A 19,996-nucleotide genomic window follows, 5' to 3' on the forward strand; every position below is an offset into this window, starting at 1 on the left:
GAGAAGGATATATAAGCCCAATAATCTCATCGCTAGGTACTGTTTAACTTAAGAGCAGTAAAGAAGTGATTCGAACAAGGTCTGACAATGGAATTGAAAATTCTAGGATGATTGCGTCGCCTCATTGCACGGAAACGGTAATCATTCTGAAGGAAAGATATAGATTCAGAAAGATATAGAAGTTCGAATAAAGTTCAAGTTCCTGATGAACAAAAGCTTACTGGATAATTTTCCGGTCGAATCTGCTGTCGTATTCCAAGACAGTGGCTTAAGGTAGTGAAGTTCATAGGCTTAAATATGGTGAGGTAATGTGACGGATGCAACCCTACTTTGTACACCGGAATAGGGATGCATACACCCTCACAGCTTCTTGATCTTCCAGTGCATAGAAATATCTAGAAGGAATTTTAGAATAAACAGGTGAGACATGATCTGCATGGGATATCAAAGGGAGAGAAAGGGGCGTTTTTATCTGCGATACGAACCTCGGCGATATGGCATTCAAATCAAGCTCGCGGGAAGCACCTACCTTTTTTTCCCCGCAGATAAGCTATAAACAGCCCCAAAGTCCGGATGCGACCATGACAGCGATCTTTGCCTGTTCAGCTAAACCTTCCATGATGCGGAGAAACGTGGGGGTGATATTCATGCATGGGTAATGCAACATGACCCTTATCTAATAGAGCAAGGGATGTCACCTCGCTTTTGATAAGAAGCTCGCATCTGGAGCTTTTAAAACTTTATAACTTTGACAGGTATTGTGCACTGACTTGGCCTTTCTATATTCTTTGTCTACACCTTGGATACAACATGTCGAGTCCAGCGCGTGCATCGTCGCCTGATGGCACAGTGAAGAAAACGGAAACCGTGGGCACTATTGAGGAGCCCAACACGCTGAAAGGCTATGGCTCTGTCCCGGGTGTGATGGACGAGGTGACCCGAGTGGTCGACCACAAGGCTGAACGGCGTCTCTGTCGGAAGTTTGACTATCGCCTGCTTCCTATTCTAGCGGTCATGTGTAAGTCTACCCAATCTTGTCAGTCATGCGGAACTAACTAGCGACAGATTTATTTAATGCCCTAGACAAAGGAAACTTGGGAAACGCAGAAACTGATGGGATGAGTAAAGGTATGTGAGAGCCTCGATCCAAGCGGCAGACATTTAAGCCTAATTGAATGGTTAGACCTGAACTTCAAGCCGAATGAGTACAATCTCCTATTATCGATCTTCTTTGTTCCATTCGTGATATTTGCACCGCCATTCTCGATGCTTGGAAAGAAATTCAGTCCAGCGCGTGTACTTCCGATCCTGATGTTCTCATTTGGTTCATTCACGATGCTCTCTTCGGCCGCCTACAATTTCAGTGGCATGTTCGCCTTGCGCTGGTTCCTGGGCATGTCCGAGGCTGCATTCTTCCCGCTGGTGATCTACTACCTGACCACATTCTACCGTCGTGGCGAGCTGGCTCGTCGCCTGGCTGTTTTCTACGCTGCGTCGAACATTGCAAACGCTTTCTCCGGACTCATTGCATTTGGAGTGTTCCAGATCAAGGGATCTAATATTCCCAATTGGCGCTACCTGTTCATTATTGAGGGCGGCGTCACTGTTCTATTCGCTATATTTGCCTTCTTATATCTCCCACGGAGCGCCGCCGAGGCGAAGTTCTTGTCCGTGGAGGAGAAGGCGCTAGCTTTCCACCGAATCCAAGTCGACTCCAGCGCAGTGGTCAACGAGGAGTTTAACTTTCGCGAGGCCCTTGGCATCTTCAAGCACCCCACTACATACGCCTTCTTGTGCATTGAAATCTGTCTCGGTGTGCCTTTGCAGGGTGTCGCGCTCTTCATGCCGCAGATCGTCGGGGGATTGGGTTATCCCACCGTCAAGACCAACCTGTACACCGTTGCACCAAACGTGACGGGAGCAGTGATGCTACTGGTGCTCGCCTTCTCCTCTGATTGGACCAGACTCCGATCGCCATTCATTGTTCTGGGCTTCCTGCTTACTTTCTCCGGGTTCATGATTTATGCATCCATTGGTGATGTCAAGAATGACATAAAGGTCGCCTACTTCGCGACTTTCATGATGACTTGGGGAACGTCTGCCCCATCCGTGATGCTCAGCACCTGGTATAATAACAACATCGCCCACGAGGGTCGCCGTGTACTGTTGACGAGTATTGGCGTGCCATTGGCCAACTTGATGGGATTGGTGAGCAGCAACTTGTTCCGGAAGCAAGACGCACCCAAGTATACCCCGGCGCTGATCAGCGTTGCTGCTTTCGGTGCTACTGGCGCTTGCTTGACGGCTTCACTAGCTCTCTATATGTGGTTGGATAACAAGCGACGCGACCGTAGGGAGGGAGTCACGATTCGGGCACGGGATATTCCAACGGAGCGAATGAGAGACGGACCGGCATCTGCTGAGTTCCGATGGTTTTTGTAAAAGGAAGGTCGAAACATCACAGCTGTATTTGGTTATGCAAAATGAATATCCATCTTTCAATAAGCCTCGTGTTCCCTGCTCTTGCTGACACCTACAGCATGACTCATTTATGTTAAGGCTACTTAATTCCAAGGTCACTTCCAAAGACGATAAGAAGATGAGCCAGGAACTCCGTCGTCTAAAAACCACCTAGCTCTGGTGTTTGGGCTCACTATTTTCCTTGGGTTAAATTAAATTGCATCCAGCTATTCGTTCACATACTCCACCCGTCACCCTCTACCATGGAACACTTCCGGCATACCGCTGACATCGGAACCCACTCCTTAAGCTACGCGTTGCGAGGCCTTCCTCGGCATCCCGGCGCTCCACTAGTGGTGGTACTCACCGGGATAACGAGCAGCGCACTAGAATGGAGCGCGGTGTCTCGCCATCTCGAGCACGAGGCATCCATGCTCCTATACGAACGGACCGGCTACGGTCAGAGCGAAGCGTGCTTAACGGTGGAGCCAGACTCTTTGACCATTGTTGACGAGCTATCTAGGCTGCTGATCGCTGCGGCACTCCCACCACCGTACCTAGTGGTTGGCCATTCCTGGGGCGGGATCCTCGCGCGGGAGTTCCTGGCCGCGCGCGGGCCCGAAGCGATCTGCGGGATCGTGCTGGTGGATGCCGTGCAGGAACGGATGCTCTTCGAGACATGGCCCGATCCCAACATCACCGCCGCCACGGCGGGGCTGGACTACATGGAGGTCGTGGGGCTGCACCGTGATCACGGGCTGACTGAGTCCGAGTGGGCGGAGCTGATGGCCGAGGAAGCCAGCCCTCATCACGCACGCCAGGCCGTCCGGGAGCTGCCCTATTTGCAGATCAGCCGCGGCGTCTTAGCCCAGAAGCAGCAACTTCGCCCCGGTCGGGATTTGTTGCACGGTAAGCCGCTCAGTGTGCTCCGTGGCAATTCTCTCCGGGACCAGGAGCGGATGTACCATCGGGGCGTGGCCCTGGGGTTGGGAACTAACGCCCAGCGAGCGACCTTTCGCGACTATCTAGCCCAATGGGACCACGGCGAGGAGGCTTTTCAACGTGAGCTCCTGAATCTGTCGACCACCGCGCGCTTTTCCACAACATCCCAGAGTGGCCATAATATTCAGATCACCGAGCCTGAACGAGTCGCCGATGAAATTCGCTGGGTCCTACGGCGGATTTCATCTGTTGCCTTTCATCCATCACCATCGCCATCTTAGCATCGGTCTATATGTGCATGACTCGTCGAGATACCACGTTGGACATGTCATCGAGGGATTCTTCGTGGGCCGAATTTGTGTCCTTATCTGCAATGGGTCGGCATAGAACAATCGAAGTTATATTAAACCAAGGGGTACTCCCGAAGTCCGTTGAGATAATTAGCTAAGCCAAAATCCTTCCAATGCTTTAATAATGCCCCCTACCTAGGTAGCCCTGGAGGCGGGCCTGGCGTGCTAAGTGAGGTAGTGCTGGCAGCCCTACCCGTGGAAGGTAGAGAGAGAATCCTTAAGCCACCTCGGGAGGATCACTGGCATCGATGCACATCAACGTAGCTGAATATCTCTGCAACATTTGTCTCTTTGATTTTTCCTTTATGTGACTGATCTCACAATTATCAGCCATTGGGCCCGCAGTCCTCGCCCAAAGTGGCAACCGAATTGACAATCTCTCAGTCGGATCTGACATGTTAGTTGCTTTCGAACACGCCCGCATCAAGCAAGGAATGCGCGCAATTTTGGGATTCTCATTCAGCTCACCGCTGACCAAGCTTTCATGCACCTGCCCCGCATCACGTGGATCGAGAGTATACAAAACCCTCCGAGGGCTCACGTTGTACTCTGTACGTCTATCTGCTTCCATCAGCTTCACACATCCAACCCTACTTTCCATCCTATAAATAATGGCATCCAATACCAGCCAAGTATCGCCTTTGCCGGCCGTCACTCGGCATATCACAGGCCACAATGAGTCCGGGAAAGCAGTGATCCATTCCTCGACACCGGCTGAATGGAAATCACTTGGAGAAAGCAAGATGGCATTCAATGTTGTTTACACGAACCAATTCAACCCAGATCTCAACGATGACGCAGACATCAAGACCCACGAGACATTGACACAATCGGACAAGCTGGGCCTCGTTAACCCTGGTGGAAGCGTATGCCGCATTGTGGACTTCGCCCCCAACAACCCTGTTGTAGTGCACCGGACGCAGAGTCTCGACTACGGAGTGGTGCTCGAAGGGCAGGTTGAAATGATCTTGGAAGATAGCGAGCCAGTCATTATGAACCGAGGGGATGTTGCGGTACAGCGGGCTACGATGCATGGGTGGCGCAACACCAGCGAGACAGAATGGGCCCGTCTCCTGTTCGTGCTGCAGGATTGCAAGAAACTGACTGTGGCTGGGAAGGAATTGGGAGAAGATCTGGGAATTGGGGCTGGAGAAATCAAGCCGAGTCACAATGATCAGGAGTGAACGTTCTCACTTTTTCTGGGATAATTTGACAATGAATTTTGATGATATTCAAAGCTCCAGCGCTCTATTGAACCTTGATAACTACCTTGCCAAAGTGTTTGCCGCTTTCCAGGAACCTGAATGCTTCTTTGGCCTCGGCAAACGAAAAGACGCGGTTAACTACTGGGTGAACCTGATTTGTCTCGTAGAAACAGATCATCTCTTCAAACCGATCCTTAGGACCATTGATAATTCCTCTGAGTGTCACCGTTCGGCGGAGAGTCAGCAGGTTGACATTCAGGCGGTCCTCATCGGCATCTATCTTGCCTGAGACATAGCCAATGCAGTTGATCAATCCTCCGAACGCGATGCAATCAAAGCTCTTCCGCAAGGTTTTGGCACCGCCAACTTCCAAGATGATATCAGCACCGCGGTTCTCAGTCACCTTCATCACTTCACCTTCCCAGTTGGGGTTGGTGCGGTAGTTGATAGTAAAATCAGCACCTAGCTCTTTAGCCTGGTCCAATTTGGCATCGGACGAGGAGGTGATAATAACTGTTTACAAGATCAGCATTTTCGTCCTATAAACGGTAATGAATCCCATTACCCACCCTTCGCGCCAGAGGCCTTTGCAATCTGCAGTCCGGCGATAGCCACACCACCAGTTCCCTGGAGCAAGACATATTCGTCCTTCCCGCCGCTCTGCCCTATCGGCCGCATGCCATTGATGGACATCCACGCCGTGACTGAAGCGACGGGAAGCGTAGCCGCCTCCTCATCTGACATGTAGCTAGGCACTTTGACCAGGCCGTAATCAGGGAACACGCGGTGAGTTGCGAGGACACCATCCTGCGGCAGCCCCAGACTCCTGCTAAGCTCCTTCTCGGTCACCTGGCCGGTTTGGTGATCGGGCAGGAAAGTCGAAAGTACCCGGTCGCCGACTGACCACTTAGTCACGCCAGATCCAACCTGCGTCACCACTCCACACATGTCCGAGCAGGGCACGATGGTGGCATCCTGTTCGGCGGTTTTGTGATGTTTATACTCGCCCTTGGTCACTTTGAAAGACGCGGTCAGCATGAATCCTGTACATCTGTTCTTGGCGGGCGACTTACCTTCCACGTCGCGGTAGTTCAGAGAGACAGCACGGATCTCTACCAATACTTCGCTCGGTCCTGGTGTGGGCATTGGAGCTTCGGTCTGGCTAAGGCTGTCAATGCCCTTCAAGGGCGTGATCCATTGTCGAACGGCCATTCTTTCACCACTCTAGTTGCAGAACAGATTCAGTTGAAAAGGACTCAACAATTTAAGGACTTAAGGGGGTTATAAATCCCGTTGGAGAAATTTGGAGATATGGACCCACCTCGTCATCCACCTCGGCAGTCCTTGGAGGTGCTGAGTAATCGAGGTGGTCGACCAACCTTGATCCAGCCCTCCAGGGCTCCAGGGCTGCTATCTCTCAGCCGATGACCATATTGATCTCTCTAAGTGCTGATTCCAATCGTTTGGTCTTGTCCCGCACGAGAGAACTTAAAGTCCGGCGAGCGAACATGAAAGTACACAGTAGACCGTGCAGCGGGGCCTATCTCCGCCAAACTCCGATGGCCCTGTTCGATCACCCGTTCTCCATTCTTCTCTTCTTCAACTCTCACAAATCCTTTCAAAATGGGCGACGCATCACCTCTAGAACCAGAAGAGCATTCGCATGAAATTCCAGGTGCGTACCTAACCTCCCACATCGGCGTTGTCAAGTTAACTCATTCCCCGCAAGCTCATTTCCACCACTCGCCGGTTGCCCGCGCCTCCCCGCGGTTACCTCAAGCCATTGCTCATCGAGGGTTCAAAGGCCAATATCCCGAGAACACTCTATTATCAATTGACGGCGCAATCCGGGCAGGTGCTCACGCCCTCGAGCTCGACCTTCATATCTCCCGCGATGGGATCGTGGTGTTATCACACGTAGGTGCACACACTCCACGATCTAGGACAACGCTCATAGATCCAAGGACCCGAGCCTCATGCGCTGTTTTGGCATCAAGAAGAAGGTCGCCGACTGCGACTGGGAGTATTTAAAAACTCTGCGAACTTTACAAGCCCCCCATGAACCGATGCCTCGATTGGTCGATGTGTTGGAATACCTAAGACAACCAGGTCGGGAGAATTTTTGGATCTTGCTAGATATAAAGGTAGCGAAGCTATTCCCCCAACCCGCACGTTGTCTTTCTCGGAAAGTTAACATCTAACCCACTTCCCAGCTCACCAATGAACCCTTCGCTATAATGGAAAGAATTGCCAAAACCATCGAGTCAGTCCCTATGCCCGCGATCGGCCCCGACTGGCACCGACGAATCGTTCTCGGCTGCTGGTCTGCACGATACCTACCCGCACGAGCAAAGCACTTGCCACGGTATGCAGTGACGCTCATATGTTTGGACTTGAGCTATGCGCGCCAATTCCTCCAAGTACCTCTTATATCCTTCAGTATCAACCAAATGATCTTGATGGGCCCGCTAGGGCGAGGGTTTTTAGACGAGGCGCGCGCAGCCCGCCGTCGAGTCTATGTTTGGACGGTGAATGCGCCGAACCTAATGCGTTGGTGTATCCGACACGAGATCGACGGCGTCATTTCCGACGAGCCCGGTCGATTCCGGCAGGTCTGTGAGGGCTGGGAGAAGGAACATAAAGGTGTATTGAGTGTCCCGAATCCCAATTTAGATCGGATCACTTTCAGACAACGTATCCAGATCATTGCTGTGGCGCTTTATGTCATTTGCTTTGGATGGATCTTGAAGCGCAAGTACCTTACTCCTGTTGAGCGACTAGAGTTTGAGGAACACAAGTCGATATAATTGCATAGCATCTCACTAAGGTGCGATGGCATATTAATGGTTAATGATATAATGAGGCATGATTTTGATGGAACTTAGAAAAGACATGTCTTATGTCCATTAAACTTGTAAATCCTGTACAAGAGACAACTCGCCAAACACCGAGCCGATAGAGAATACATTAGAAACATTTCGGCATGAGGAAAAATCAACAAAATACACCACCCCGGATGATGGCCCAAAAACCACAAAACATGTCAATGGGGCGTTTTTAATGGATACAGATGAAGGATAGCCCCGATGCAAGGGAAAAACAGACGATCAACGCCATTGCCAGCGAAAGTAAATGGGTGAGATAGCACAGAGGGTATATCGCGATGTATAAAGGAATGAAGAAAGTGGGCAATAGAATCCGCGGTAGATGCGGAAAGGACGAATGAGCAACTCGGCGCTTTCCAAGGTTCATAACAAGGAAGAATGAGGAAGGTGGTTTACTCAAATCATCATAAGCTTAGTAGTGCGTCGTTCGGGGAACCGTCCTCCACCTCCAGGGGAGAATCGGGGACCGGGATGGAGACCAGGCCCAGGTCCAGGTCCAGGTCTTCCGCCAGGTGGTGGAGGGTACGGGCCCGGTGGGAATTGGCCAGACTGGGCGAGGGGAGACGAGGGTAGTGTGGGCCGGCGACGACCATGAGGACCAGGAGGACCAGGAGGTGGTGGTGGGTGGTGGGCAGCAGCGGCTCGGCGAGCATCTCTTTCGCAAAAGACTTCGCCATTCCACTCGAAGTAGTCGCCCTTGAGAAGGACGTGACATGTACGACACTGCAAACACTGGGTATGAAATCGACGGCGATCTGGCCGTGCAGGGTTCCGCTCAACAGTCTCCAAATAGTGGCCCTCGATGCCGGTGTTACAGCCGGCGCAAAGGGACCCATTGCGCTCGTGGTAATGTTGCGCACAGAAGGGGCGGTTGTTGAGGACGTAGAAATCGACTGTTTGGAAGGGAGAGTGGCACTCAAAGCAAACGAAACAGCCACGGTGGTACCGACCTGTGAGACGGCCGTCCGAGGATGATATTGATTTTCCTGTGATTGTCTCATTGCAACCTTTGCACTTCCCTTTCGAACGTGTTGCGGACCTGGTTGGTGTTGTTGGTGTTTGTGGTTGTGGTAGGGGTGCTGTAAATGAGCGTTGTGGTGGTGGCTTTCGGGGGATAGATTGTTTTAGTTGGGTTGGGGTCGGAGTCGGCGGTGCTTCTTTCCTCTCTGCAATCAACGACACGCCACCTTGGTTGATGGAAGGGTCGGTAGGGGAATCCGGACTGAAGAAAGCAGCCGGGATGGGAGGGACATCTTCCATAGTGCTCCGTATACGGCCGGGTACTTCCAAAATCGTCTGTCGGGTCCGGGCGGGCAGTTCTTCCACCAAGGGTCCTAGATTGAGCGGATCGGTGGGTTTGTGTCGGTTCAAGCTGGCATCGGAGGGAAGACTGGACATTGAACTACCACTGCGGGCATCGGACGGCGATGAATCAGAGCCAGAGCTTTCGGAGTGATTCATTTGGTCCTCCAGACCGAGAGCCCGGGCGAAGCTAGTGACGGAAAATGCACTTGTCGTACTTGCGTTAGAGTTCTTCCTTGGCGCATCGCTACCTAGCTCTGTTGCCGCTGTTGCAGGGTGGAGGTGGGTTTGTGCAGGATTGAAAGCGACATATTCAGTATGATCCTGGAATTGGGCCGAAGGGGGTTCCTCCGGGAGATCTTGTAGTCCGGTGGTCGGATTTTGGCCACTGGGAATACCAAAGTCGAAGCCACTGGCTTCTTCCTTGCTAATCCGGGATGAAACCACCGAGAGATTGGAATCACGGGGGAAAGAAGTCTTGTTGGGGGTGCGGAGAGGTGCCAGTGGCACTGGTGGGGTGTCGTCCATAAATGACCGGAAACCACGCGAGAGGCTGTTGGTTGATGACCTCGTTGTGGAATCGCCGTAGCGACTGCTGGCGAAAGAGCTCCGGTAGCTGCTGTTGCTCACCGCCGATTCCCCCCTGTGATGATTCGTATCGGGGAATTTAGGTGGCAGTGGACTAGGCGGAAGCTGTATATTCTCTGGCATCAAACCCAGCCCTTGTCCCGGCGATACTGGTGGTCGTGATTTAAGCTGATTCCGATCCGTCATTGGACTCGGTGTCCTCACTTCAGTCGGCGACCTGTTTCCAGGCATGGGGAATGAGAAGACCGAATCATCGGTCAGACTGTGCTCAGACGGGCGCACAGTAGATGGAGGTGCTGGACTGGCAGGGAGGGGTGATAGATGGACACTGTTGGCTGGTGTCGGCATATTTGGCTGCAAAAATGCTCGATCTATATGTAGGGTTAGTCGCGGATCCCTTGAAGTGTCCACATGGGGATTTGAGACATACTTGCAGCGGAGGGGTCTATGGCCGGGGGAGCCCCCGGCCAACCTTTGCCTCTATGAATCGGTCCGATTCGAATCCCGCCGATGGAGGCGGTGATGGGATAGGTGCGACTGGAGCTATAGAGTCAGCACGTAGACTCAGGGTCATGTTGAATATTCAAAGCCTACCAAAATCATTCCGAATGCAAGTATGATCCCCCATAGAGGAGATCTCGACGTTGCACCCACAATTGGAGCATTTTATGGTGGGCAATATGCCCATGTTCATTGAAGCCATCAAAGATCCTGAACATCGAATTCAGTGGGCCATATCCCCTCGAGATATGGGGAAGACTATTCTAGAGCAAGTCTAACGAAAAGCTGAAGTTGAGATCCCCGGGAGAATTAGCGATTGTATGGGGGGGGGGAAGACTGCTTGCCAGACCAGGAAAACACGCTAGTCTGGTTAGCGTCTCCAGTGCGGAAAGGGGGTGCGTAACTGTGTTCAGGGGTTACATTTGTTACTCCGAGGATTATTATAATATATTATGATATTAGTTCTATATTATCATATATTATCTACGGAGTATAAATAATTAGATGTGTGATACACGGAGTTTGTCGTATAGATAAATAGTTCTGATGAAGGCCTCTCTCTACAATATATTGCAATCTCCACTATATCACTAAATTCTTCTATTTTCTCCTAACCCAAATGGTGGAGCCAAAATACCGTGTGCACAGGGAACGTATGCATATCACCATGGAAAATTAGACTCAGCTTGCAATGCGACTGGTCCGTACCTGGTGTCTGATCCTCCACCAGCACCAATCACATTGCCCAGGTGATGTTTGAGGCTTGCAATCTTTCGATCAGTGGGGATGAACTCCAGGGGTTATCTCTCGATCTGGATTTTGAATGGATGTTGACATGATCGCTCTAAAATCAAAATCCTCTCCTGGCAAACGCACACCCCTGAGATCATGTGGCAATAATCCCGAAGGTTGTCGGGGTATTCTTAGAACACAGCGAAAAACAATCAACTCTGTGCTTTTTCGCCCCGTGCTGGCGATCCGCGGGGCCATTTTTTTCCCTCCGAACCCACTCCTATTACTGGCCACTGGTTGCCACGCTCAGCGCCACGGATCATGCAAGACCCTGGCACTTGGCCGAAAGAAGAAGTACATATTCCGTACTCCGTACAGGGTACCTTGTAGGTACGTTTCTACCTTTTAGGTCGTTGCAAGAGTTAACGCGCCAACCCCGGGTGTTTTGATCACCATTTGAAACCTCGCACAACGCGTACGATGACGAGGTGAGAAATGGACGAGGTGCTACCCCGTATGGGGCTTTTGATTGCGTGCGGGAGAGGGACGATCATCTGTCGCACGTGTCCCTCCAGCTCAGACACGGCCCCTTTCTCTCGTGCTCTTTCTCGCTCTTCTACTTACATTTTAGTACCAACGTCAACGTATGCCCCACGTCTCCCGAAGCTGTCGCTGGAGCGCATGGGTTGGCCAGCCGTGTAGTGTATCAGTTTGGATAAGAACCTGGATCAATTGGTCCTGTTCATGTGGGTCCGTGAAGCGATCGCCGCCTGTGGTCCTGGTCAGCCTCTCACTAGAAGGTATTGACAGTAGTTTCCGCTGCTTACAGAGATGGATGGCCATGCACCCGACAACCATGGCTGGGGGCACAGAGGCATTGGATAATGAAGCGCCACATACTGTCCAAACTCCCCTGCGGATATGATCCTGAACCCATGTCAGTCTCTGCTTGAGTGCTTAATGTATATCGGAATCAGACACTTACGTCAGCCTCCTGAATCAGACGCCTGCGCAGAGGTCCAACCGTAGGCAGAGTTGGATCATGCACAGAAAGCAGAATCTGGGCAAGATCGATGTATTGATTGCCGATTGCTATAGTCCCAAGCGATTAGCCTTAGCTCATATCCTAAATAGCTCGCCGCTTCCTAAAATATCGTCCGATACGTACCATGCCAGGGACACCCGTAACGAATGTCGGGGAATTTAGTTCCCACCTCCACGTCTTCGCCCACAAAGTAAGGGTCGAAAGAGTCCGGCCGAGTCTCGCTCCATTGCTGATTATGTGCCTTAAGCTCTGCATGCACAGCCGCCGAGCGAGGTCCTTCCCCAAAACAAAACACCAAAACGTGGGCACAATGAGTGATTGCTTGGTTCGCCCATGCGCAATCACCTGCATCAGGGCCCAGCGAGTTAAAGTGTGAATTCAAGTCCAATGACCTCAGCTCAATGTCTGGGGCTTGGTGGAGGCTAAGGGCATTGTAAATCTCCTGGCGTAGGCCACTCCAGTAGACAGCCTGCCGTAGACTTGGGGTTGTGGTCATCATTGATGGGCACCGTATGAAAGCCTTTGTCCCGAAGGAGTGGCCTCTAATATCGGACCCCGCGAGTGGGACTATGATTGTCGTTAACAGGATTCTTGACATATGGGGGAAGGAGTCCACTACTTACCATCAAACTCTTCCAGCAAGCGTAGAATTACCGTAGCAGCCAGCAAATCATCATCCATAGTAACACCGTGGTCATTTAGCGCGGGAATCAACTTCTCCAGACATGCTTGGTAGTAGTGGTCTGACACAAAAGGGTCAAAAGCTGTCGTGCGATTCAAATGACGAGCCGACATGGCCAATATTGCATTGAATAATGTCTCGCACCGGCGTGCTCGGTAAGGGATATGGATGGCAAAATGCTGCTGGCGATCCGTGCAATCGAACTTGATATCGTAGTCAGATTACGGTTCATCATGTAGAACAAAAGATCAAAATCAGCACTTACGAAGCATGCAACATTATCCACAAAATGTTGGAATAAACGCGCCTCCTCGGGATCTCTCAAGGGCCATGGCCGCTGGTATGATCGTTCAGGTGTACCCACCACCGGGAGTTTTGGCGAAACATCACTATTCCTCATATGTACTTGATGGTTCGAGAAGCCATATTGCGGCAACGGGGCGGTATATGAGGACCCGGGAGACAGCCTTTCCGGTATAGGAATAGAGTCGGCATGACTATGCAAACTCCCGGCAGGTGACAGAATATCGGTTGCCGTCTCGGTCGAGTTATCCACTTGACCACTTCCGCTCTCGAGTACAAAGTCGACTATATAATGGCCTGATGTCAGACTAGTCTCAAGGAAATCGGGTGCAGGATCCAACCTCTAGGTGGTGGCCGAAGCCAAACTTGGTTGCTAGGAAACTTAGTGCGCGTCGTCCGGCCCTTTGCCTGTCGAAATTTGGTTTCCTTTTTACCTCGAGTGCATTCCCGACCTGTGCGGATGCATCGGCTGCATTGTGGCAAGATCCCGTCGCCTATGATAGTTAGCGGAGAGCTGGTTCTGGGGGGTAAAGCGGTATTACATTTATGGTGAAGCACACGACATGGATCGCTAGATATAGTCAGACATCAAGTGTCAAAATGTGCTAAGATCATCTAGGCCGATTCTTACCAGCATTGGGGGTTTTTCGCACCGGGCATGACGGAGGTGTTGATTTTCTTCACCACTTCCGTCGGGGAAGTTCCCCACTGCGGGGGATTTAATCCGGTGCCACAATATGGTAACGATATCGTTACAAGAATAGTCGGCCGCTTATACGGCCTTGTCAAGTATTTTTTTGGTGGTTTTTTATGGTAGTCTTCTCGGATAGGCTTTTTAGATGTCTCTTTTGGCGGTCTTTTTTGGTAGTCTCCTCAGGTAACCTCCTCAGGTAGCCTTTTTATATGTCTTTCTATGTGTCTTTTTATATATCTTTTTGCATGTCTTTTTAGATACATGGTCTTTTGAGACACATGTAGTCTTTTTCGATACGATGATTCCAAGCGTCATGCAGCTGCTTCCCAAACCCTCCCCAGAGCATATTGTGCGGACATTTTCACGCCTCGAAGGCCTGCGGGTTGAAGCATAGCAGCTGCTGAAGTTTCTGAAAGAGAAAGGAAATGACAACCAGTGGATTGTTATCCTCGATTTGTCGACACGACCGATTCAAGAGCTCGACGAAGAGCACCAAAACAGCCTGGGAGGGATCAATCACCGCTTCGAATGGGAAGGGACCGCTGGGTTGATCAAAGTGGTACCATCAGAAGCCCACGAGGCAGCCACAAATACCCTCGCTCGAGCGATCAATATGAAGCTTGTTACAATTATACTTAACTAGTCGGACAAATTCTAGGATGGAACAGCAACCTATAAGCCCATCTATAAGTAGAGAGAAAAAGGGGGAGGGGGAAAGGTTGTTGATGGAAGAGACAAGCTCTCAGAACTATGTAACTAAAACCTGAAACCAATATCCGCTCTCCAGCTCAGTCAAGGAACTCTAGGCCTTATATGCCCAAAATCCGTGACAAAATCCGGCAACGTTTTTCATAATATACTGGCAATCTAGACCTCTTCTCTTGTCGGAGGTAACTCCTTGTTTGCTGAACGCGACCTTCTCGAAGCACGTTGTGGCTTCGTTGGCCGAGAAAGAATCTTCGATGGGTGGAAAATACTCATCGCAACCATGGTGAATAACATCAACGTTGAATCAAAGACATATAGGAACGCCTCGTGGCTGATGAGGTACCCATTGTTGCCCTGGGCGTATTCAATGAGTCGGAAAATCGACCGAATGAGAATCAGAATGCTGGCCACGTATAGCCCGACCATGACGATTTCCCAAGTAGCCATTTGTAGTACTGTAGATGAGCGTGATGGGCCGACAGACTTCTCGGTGGGATTATTGCGAATCCTGTAGTGAAAGATTGTTGAAGCTATGATGAAAACGGTGAAGAACACCAATTGTACGGCGAGACCGCCAATCGTAATATGTTCGCCGGTGGTCATCGCGCTAATAGTTCCACTTGCCATGATCCCTCCGCCTTCATTCATGATTAGCTTTGATCGACCGGGACGAGTGTGTGGATAGAGGGGATTACTTACCTGCTGCTTGCATCAGAAACGCGATCACGTCTCCAGAGACAAAAATTATGGTGAGCCATTTCACTGGCACCACACTTAAATTCTCAGCGTCCAAATGCACAATAAGACGACCGAGAGTCATATATATCGAGGCTGCATAGAGAGGAGGAGCAAGAAGTATCATGATAGTGCTAATTGAGTAAAGCGGGACATTCTCTTTGTCGTTATGGGCTAGCGCACGGCAGATATAACCTATGATTTGAACTGCAACACTCATTAGCAACGCTATGGATTTCGGTGAAGATCATGAGGGAACTGGGAAGCGGTGGCAGTGAGACTGGGCCAACTTACAGGCTCCTCCGGTGACAAAGACTGTAAAATACCAGGATCGTGTACGAACGACCTGGTAAAGGTGATAGAAAGTTGCGAGCACAAACAGAACAGTGAACAGGATTGCAGCCACGAGAGAAGGTGTATAGCGGTATAGTTCAAAGTCTACCTTTCCACCCGTGTTGGAGGCCATGATAAATGAAGGTTGTAATCGAATACAACCAACTGTCAGAGTGATTAAATATACCTCGACCGAGAGGAGGCGATTCAAAGAATTAAGGAGATTGTCCAATGTTTGTCGCCTTGAATGGGCGCCTGCAGGTGGTAAGTGATTATGCATTTTTTTACCGGGCGAGTCCAGTATATATATGGATCTCTTCAAGTGTCGTAACCGTATTCAGGGGAAACCAGATATGATTTTTTTTCTCATGATTTGCTGATTGTATCCGTGGTTCAAGATGCCATTGCCATGTAGGTGAATCGGTACTAACATGCGGCGAGGCCGTAATTGACCCACCCGTATTCGCATTCTCGGTTTCGCCAGTCGCCATTCAGTTGGGGCGGGTCTTTATCTAATTAGATTTGTGGTTACCTGAGGGAATCATCTAAGCCCAAATATCTTGAGGTTCGTTTTGCCGCTGACCCACCCGTACTCGTTTCCACCGTCTCGCCCTAGGATATACGTGATTCGATAAAAATTCACCCAAGAGTTATTTTTATATTGAGTGTCAACTTCTGGCTTCTATAGAAGTAGTATATAAGACATGTCTACCAAAAACATTGCCAAAGGTTCAGTGAAGCTTGAAATTACGCATTCGAATCTCGATACTTTTCAAATTCTCTTGACCACAACAATTACCAAGCCAATCGTTTCAGAATGCAGAGTAATGTGGCATCGATCCGTTCTGATGAAGAAGTCAACTTCGCTTTTTATCGCTATGACCCCAGCATGGGCGGTGCCGTCCTTTTTGCGATTCTTTTTATGGGCACAACCTTCTACCACATCTTCCAGATGTTCAAAGTCAAGACTTGGTTTTTTATTCCCTACGCAATAGGTGGTCTTTGTACGTGCAACCTTGATTTATCTGCTTTTTATACTTGTGCTAACACAAGTAGTTGAGATTGTTGGGTATATAGGGCGTGCCTTGTCTAGCAAACAAAGTCCGGATTGGACGCTAGGTCCCTACATAATACAGACACTCTGTCTGCTTCTCGCCCCAGCTCTTTTAGCAGCCTCGATCTACATGTTGCTCGGCCGGATTATTCTTGTGCTGCAGGCAGAATCACATGCCATTTTGAAAAAGAAGTGGCTTACCAAGATTTTCGTGACCGGCGACGTGATGTCGTTCCTTCTGCAAGGCGCCGGTATGTGTTCTCGAGAGAAATGAGAGATGAGATGGGATTATCTGACTATATATCCAGGTGGCGGCATTCAGAGTAGCGGGGGGCTCGACGGCATGAAGACTGGCGAGCGCATTATCATCGTCGGTCTTTTTGTCCAAATAATCTTCTTTGGCTTCTTCATTATTGTCGCTGGCCTATTTGACTTGAAGCTGCGCAAATACCCTATCCCTCGCTGCTTCGATCGGGAGATCCCCTGGCGCAAACATCTTAATATCCTCTATGCTACCAGTTTTCTGATCCTGGTGCGCTCGCTTTTTCGACTTGCGGAATACATCCAGGGCAATAATGGTTATCTTTTGCGTCATGAGATGTACTTGTATGTTTTTGACTCACTGCTTATCTTCGTTGCAATGGTTATCTTCAATATTGCTCATCCATATGAAATTACTCGATTTTTGGCCGTTGGCCCGGATTACGAGTTGACTCGCACCCCGAATGAGCAGACAGTGAAACCTGATGGAGTCTATCGTGGCGTGTGAAATTATCTTGTTCAATCTTCCTTTTTTTTCTTTTGCAAAATACCTTTGTATTTCTATAGATTTTTTTGGTTTCTCAATTTAGTTCATGCGATCCGGTTGTTGAGATAGACGAGAAGCAAGGAACGAAATGTCGTGTTCGTATTTGCCTACATGTATGCACATAAGTACATAAATTTCCCTCGAATAAGAATACGAGTGGGTCTACCAGATCTACCCAAACTATCATAATTTAGTGGCCTCTTGAGCCATCGGCAGGCGTCCGCTGTGGAGTTTATAACTCGCAAATAGGAGATGTCCGAACTAGTTCAAGTCAAGTGTGAAAAGGTAAGGTTCTATAGTGTTGCTTTTCTGTCCATCTGAAACACGTTGATTATGTGTAGTGATTATAGAAAAAATCAACGGGAGAAACTGAATAGCGATGTCAATATGGGACTTTTCAGCTCTAGACGAGTTTTCTGTGTTGTGGCCGGAATGGGAAACAAGGTTTTCACTTGTCAACGTCTGCCTTACAAAGAATGACTGCTTCGCCACTCGCATGTTAACTTAGCCTACTAGCTACAGAGGTAGGCTCCAGCCTTACACAAATGCTGCAAATTATGGATATTGTCTCCTTCAGAAACTCATATTACAAGAATGGATGATTTGGTGTTTTCCGACACATCTGCGCACAATCAACGTGTTATGAGAAGACATCGCATCCGCCACACCAAGTCTCGCAATGGTTGCTATCCTTGCAAACAACGCAGGGTCAAAGTACGCTTCGAGCCCTATTTTCCCCATCTTCCTTACGGACAGAAGCTGACCAGTTAAGTGTGATGAACTTCGACCCGCCTGCGGCACATGCGCTTCCAGAGGCGAACCTTGCTCTTACCCCCTACCACGCCTCCCTTCGAAGAAACCCCACAGACCTAGAGGAAAAGCGGCGGGGAATGACGATGGCTATCCCTTATCTGATCCTTTCGTTCCATCAGATGGAGGTCCTCCGCTCGACGCGACTTTACCAGCGATTTTCTCGAGCCATTATAGCCATGGGCGTGGGGACTTGCCGATGAACGATTTGAAGCTCCTTCAGTATTTCAATTCGTACACTGCGAAACAAATGTCGTCGCATCCGAGGAGAACTATGGTCTGGCAGCAGATCATCCCTGAAATTGCATGCAAAAATCGGCATCTGATGCACCTGCTCCTAGCACTAGGGGGAATCCACATGGTTACCCAGCAGGATGAGGCCAACAAGACTGGTAGCGCTGAAGGTTTGGATACGGTGGACTTAGCAATAGTCATGGAACATCATCAAAGAGGGCTAGAAGGCTTTAGGAAAGAGGTGTCCTGCATTTCTCCCTCCAACGCTGAGATTGTTTTTACGGGCTCCGTACTTCTCGTTGGGTTTGCTTTTGCATCTCTTAAGGTCCAGGAGCTTAATCCGCTTATTGGAACCCACGAAGAGATGGATAGTGCCACGGGAAATTCCTCTTCTGCAAATGATGTCTTACGTCTCAACTGGTTATACCTCAACCGGGGGATAACTTCTATTCTACATGACCAATGGCATGTGTTAAAAGGCAGTCGGCTCCGGCAGATGCTTGTGTTCTCGCAGTATGATGGGCGTTGGCACGATGTACCGATTGCTGCACCATCATCTCGACTTTCTCGTTGCTCCCCCCGCCTAGTTAAATTTGCCGAAGGTGCCAGCCAAGCAGTCGCAAACATAAAGGCTTCTTTGCATACGCTTGAACCCGTCAAGGATTACTTATCCAGCTGCTCGGGTACGCCGACATCTCACCTTTCAGAGTCGTCCACGACTCTAGACTCCGTTGTGGAAGCGCACTCTGAGACCATTGACATCCTGGACACGTTATATATACGCATTCTCTCCATATTACGGTGTGCAGCAACCGAAAATCCTGCTGACATTGAAATCCAGTTGGATTTTGAAGAGGCGGCAATTTTGTCCTGGCCGATCCAGCTTCCAAGTCCATTCTTGGCTTCACTTGGGAGAAGCGAACCTAACTGCCTTCGTGGATACTCACTGGTCATTTTGGCTCATTTTTACTTGGCAAGTACTCTAATTGATACATGGTATCTAAGGGGGTCCTTTGAAAGAGAGATACACAAAGTCAACACACTTCTCGGTTCCCTGAATGAGAGCCAACTGTCAACATTCATGCTATGGCCCAACGAGGTCGTGGCTTCGACACTGACATGTACTCCTTGAACCACATATCCAAACCCATTGAATTATCTAACTGTATCGATAACACCGCCGTCTGCTAGAAACACTGTATACGAGCATAGATCGCATCCCAGATCAGCTCTTGATCCCAATACCTGGAATCACATGGACGACCCTGAACCACATGGCTAACTACGGGTAGACACTGTTGGTAATCCCCCATTAGATCTTCTACTAGATCACTTGCTTGATTGGTTGCTCGGTAGCCCCTAGCATAGATGTTCTTCCACTCCATCATTGTTGGGGGCGGGCAGAAGGTGCAGATGAGGTACAAAGTCGCATCATTAAATTTCACTTGATCTACGCGAAGAATAAAGGATTGAAAATCTACTTGAACCTCATGTTGCATATATATACAACCTGGGTATTATGCTGAGATTGATTTATACCAGAGTTCAACAAACAATAAGATGGCGTACCCCTTGCAGATATTCCAACATTCATAGATCATCTTTATCTGAAACTCAAAATATCT

The 19,996-nt window shown here is 49.6% G+C and overlaps 10 protein-coding genes across 10 annotated transcripts; 6 read left to right on the forward strand and 4 right to left on the reverse strand.

Annotated features, from left to right (window-relative positions):
• Positions 1 to 810: 810 nt before the first annotated feature.
• N7471_011855 (putative MFS transporter) lies at positions 811 to 2,442 on the forward strand (the record flags this gene model as incomplete). Its single annotated transcript, XM_057284574.1, has 3 exons — positions 811 to 1,018; positions 1,066 to 1,128; positions 1,184 to 2,442. 3 exons carry the CDS (start codon positions 811 to 813, stop codon positions 2,440 to 2,442), a joined length of 1,530 nt encoding a protein of 509 aa, XP_057130840.1.
• A 281-nt stretch (positions 2,443 to 2,723) lies between these two features.
• Positions 2,724 to 3,683, forward strand: N7471_011856 (alpha/beta fold hydrolase; the record flags this gene model as incomplete). The annotated part of the gene is made up of 1 exon (XM_057284575.1): positions 2,724 to 3,683. The coding sequence occupies one exon, from the start codon at positions 2,724 to 2,726 to the stop codon at positions 3,681 to 3,683; it is 960 nt and encodes a 319-aa protein (XP_057130841.1).
• Positions 3,684 to 4,363: 680 nt separating this feature from the next.
• N7471_011857 (cupin domain-containing protein) lies at positions 4,364 to 4,936 on the forward strand (the record flags this gene model as incomplete). The annotated part of the gene is made up of 1 exon (XM_057284576.1): positions 4,364 to 4,936. One exon carries the CDS (start codon positions 4,364 to 4,366, stop codon positions 4,934 to 4,936), a length of 573 nt encoding a protein of 190 aa, XP_057130842.1.
• A 64-nt stretch (positions 4,937 to 5,000) lies between these two features.
• On the reverse strand, positions 5,001 to 6,169 carry N7471_011858 (zinc-dependent alcohol dehydrogenase family protein; the record flags this gene model as incomplete). The annotated part of the gene is made up of 3 exons (XM_057284577.1): positions 5,001 to 5,470; positions 5,527 to 5,973; positions 6,031 to 6,169. The coding sequence occupies 3 exons, from the start codon at positions 6,167 to 6,169 to the stop codon at positions 5,001 to 5,003; spliced, it is 1,056 nt and encodes a 351-aa protein (XP_057130843.1).
• Positions 6,170 to 6,580: 411 nt separating this feature from the next.
• N7471_011859 (glycerophosphodiester phosphodiesterase) lies at positions 6,581 to 7,764 on the forward strand (the record flags this gene model as incomplete). Its single annotated transcript, XM_057284578.1, has 4 exons — positions 6,581 to 6,632; positions 6,687 to 6,874; positions 6,922 to 7,101; positions 7,171 to 7,764. The coding sequence occupies 4 exons, from the start codon at positions 6,581 to 6,583 to the stop codon at positions 7,762 to 7,764; spliced, it is 1,014 nt and encodes a 337-aa protein (XP_057130844.1).
• Positions 7,765 to 8,238: 474 nt separating this feature from the next.
• N7471_011860 (LIM domain-containing protein) lies at positions 8,239 to 10,397 on the reverse strand (the record flags this gene model as incomplete). Its single annotated transcript, XM_057284579.1, has 3 exons — positions 8,239 to 10,103; positions 10,163 to 10,275; positions 10,387 to 10,397. The coding sequence occupies 3 exons, from the start codon at positions 10,395 to 10,397 to the stop codon at positions 8,239 to 8,241; spliced, it is 1,989 nt and encodes a 662-aa protein (XP_057130845.1).
• Positions 10,398 to 11,604: 1,207 nt separating this feature from the next.
• N7471_011861 (Zn(II)2Cys6 transcription factor domain-containing protein) lies at positions 11,605 to 13,655 on the reverse strand (the record flags this gene model as incomplete). Its single annotated transcript, XM_057284580.1, has 9 exons — positions 11,605 to 11,735; positions 11,793 to 11,892; positions 11,951 to 12,057; positions 12,134 to 12,577; positions 12,634 to 12,895; positions 12,958 to 13,280; positions 13,337 to 13,489; positions 13,538 to 13,566; positions 13,627 to 13,655. The coding sequence occupies 9 exons, from the start codon at positions 13,653 to 13,655 to the stop codon at positions 11,605 to 11,607; spliced, it is 1,578 nt and encodes a 525-aa protein (XP_057130846.1).
• Positions 13,656 to 14,556: 901 nt separating this feature from the next.
• Positions 14,557 to 15,598, reverse strand: N7471_011862 (RTA1 domain-containing protein; the record flags this gene model as incomplete). The annotated part of the gene is made up of 3 exons (XM_057284581.1): positions 14,557 to 15,035; positions 15,097 to 15,339; positions 15,427 to 15,598. The coding sequence occupies 3 exons, from the start codon at positions 15,596 to 15,598 to the stop codon at positions 14,557 to 14,559; spliced, it is 894 nt and encodes a 297-aa protein (XP_057130847.1).
• A 684-nt stretch (positions 15,599 to 16,282) lies between these two features.
• Positions 16,283 to 17,288, forward strand: N7471_011863 (RTA1 domain-containing protein; the record flags this gene model as incomplete). The annotated part of the gene is made up of 3 exons (XM_057284582.1): positions 16,283 to 16,469; positions 16,522 to 16,770; positions 16,828 to 17,288. The coding sequence occupies 3 exons, from the start codon at positions 16,283 to 16,285 to the stop codon at positions 17,286 to 17,288; spliced, it is 897 nt and encodes a 298-aa protein (XP_057130848.1).
• A 633-nt stretch (positions 17,289 to 17,921) lies between these two features.
• Positions 17,922 to 19,503, forward strand: N7471_011864 (Zn(II)2Cys6 transcription factor domain-containing protein; the record flags this gene model as incomplete). Its single annotated transcript, XM_057284583.1, has 2 exons — positions 17,922 to 18,009; positions 18,095 to 19,503. 2 exons carry the CDS (start codon positions 17,922 to 17,924, stop codon positions 19,501 to 19,503), a joined length of 1,497 nt encoding a protein of 498 aa, XP_057130849.1.
• Positions 19,504 to 19,996: the final 493 nt, after the last annotated feature.

The sequence above is a fragment of the Penicillium samsonianum genome, assembly GCF_028829775.1.
Source record: "Penicillium samsonianum strain IBT 33392 chromosome Unknown utg000007l_segment0_segment0, whole genome shotgun sequence".
Lineage (NCBI taxonomy): Eukaryota > Fungi > Ascomycota > Eurotiomycetes > Eurotiales > Aspergillaceae > Penicillium > Penicillium samsonianum.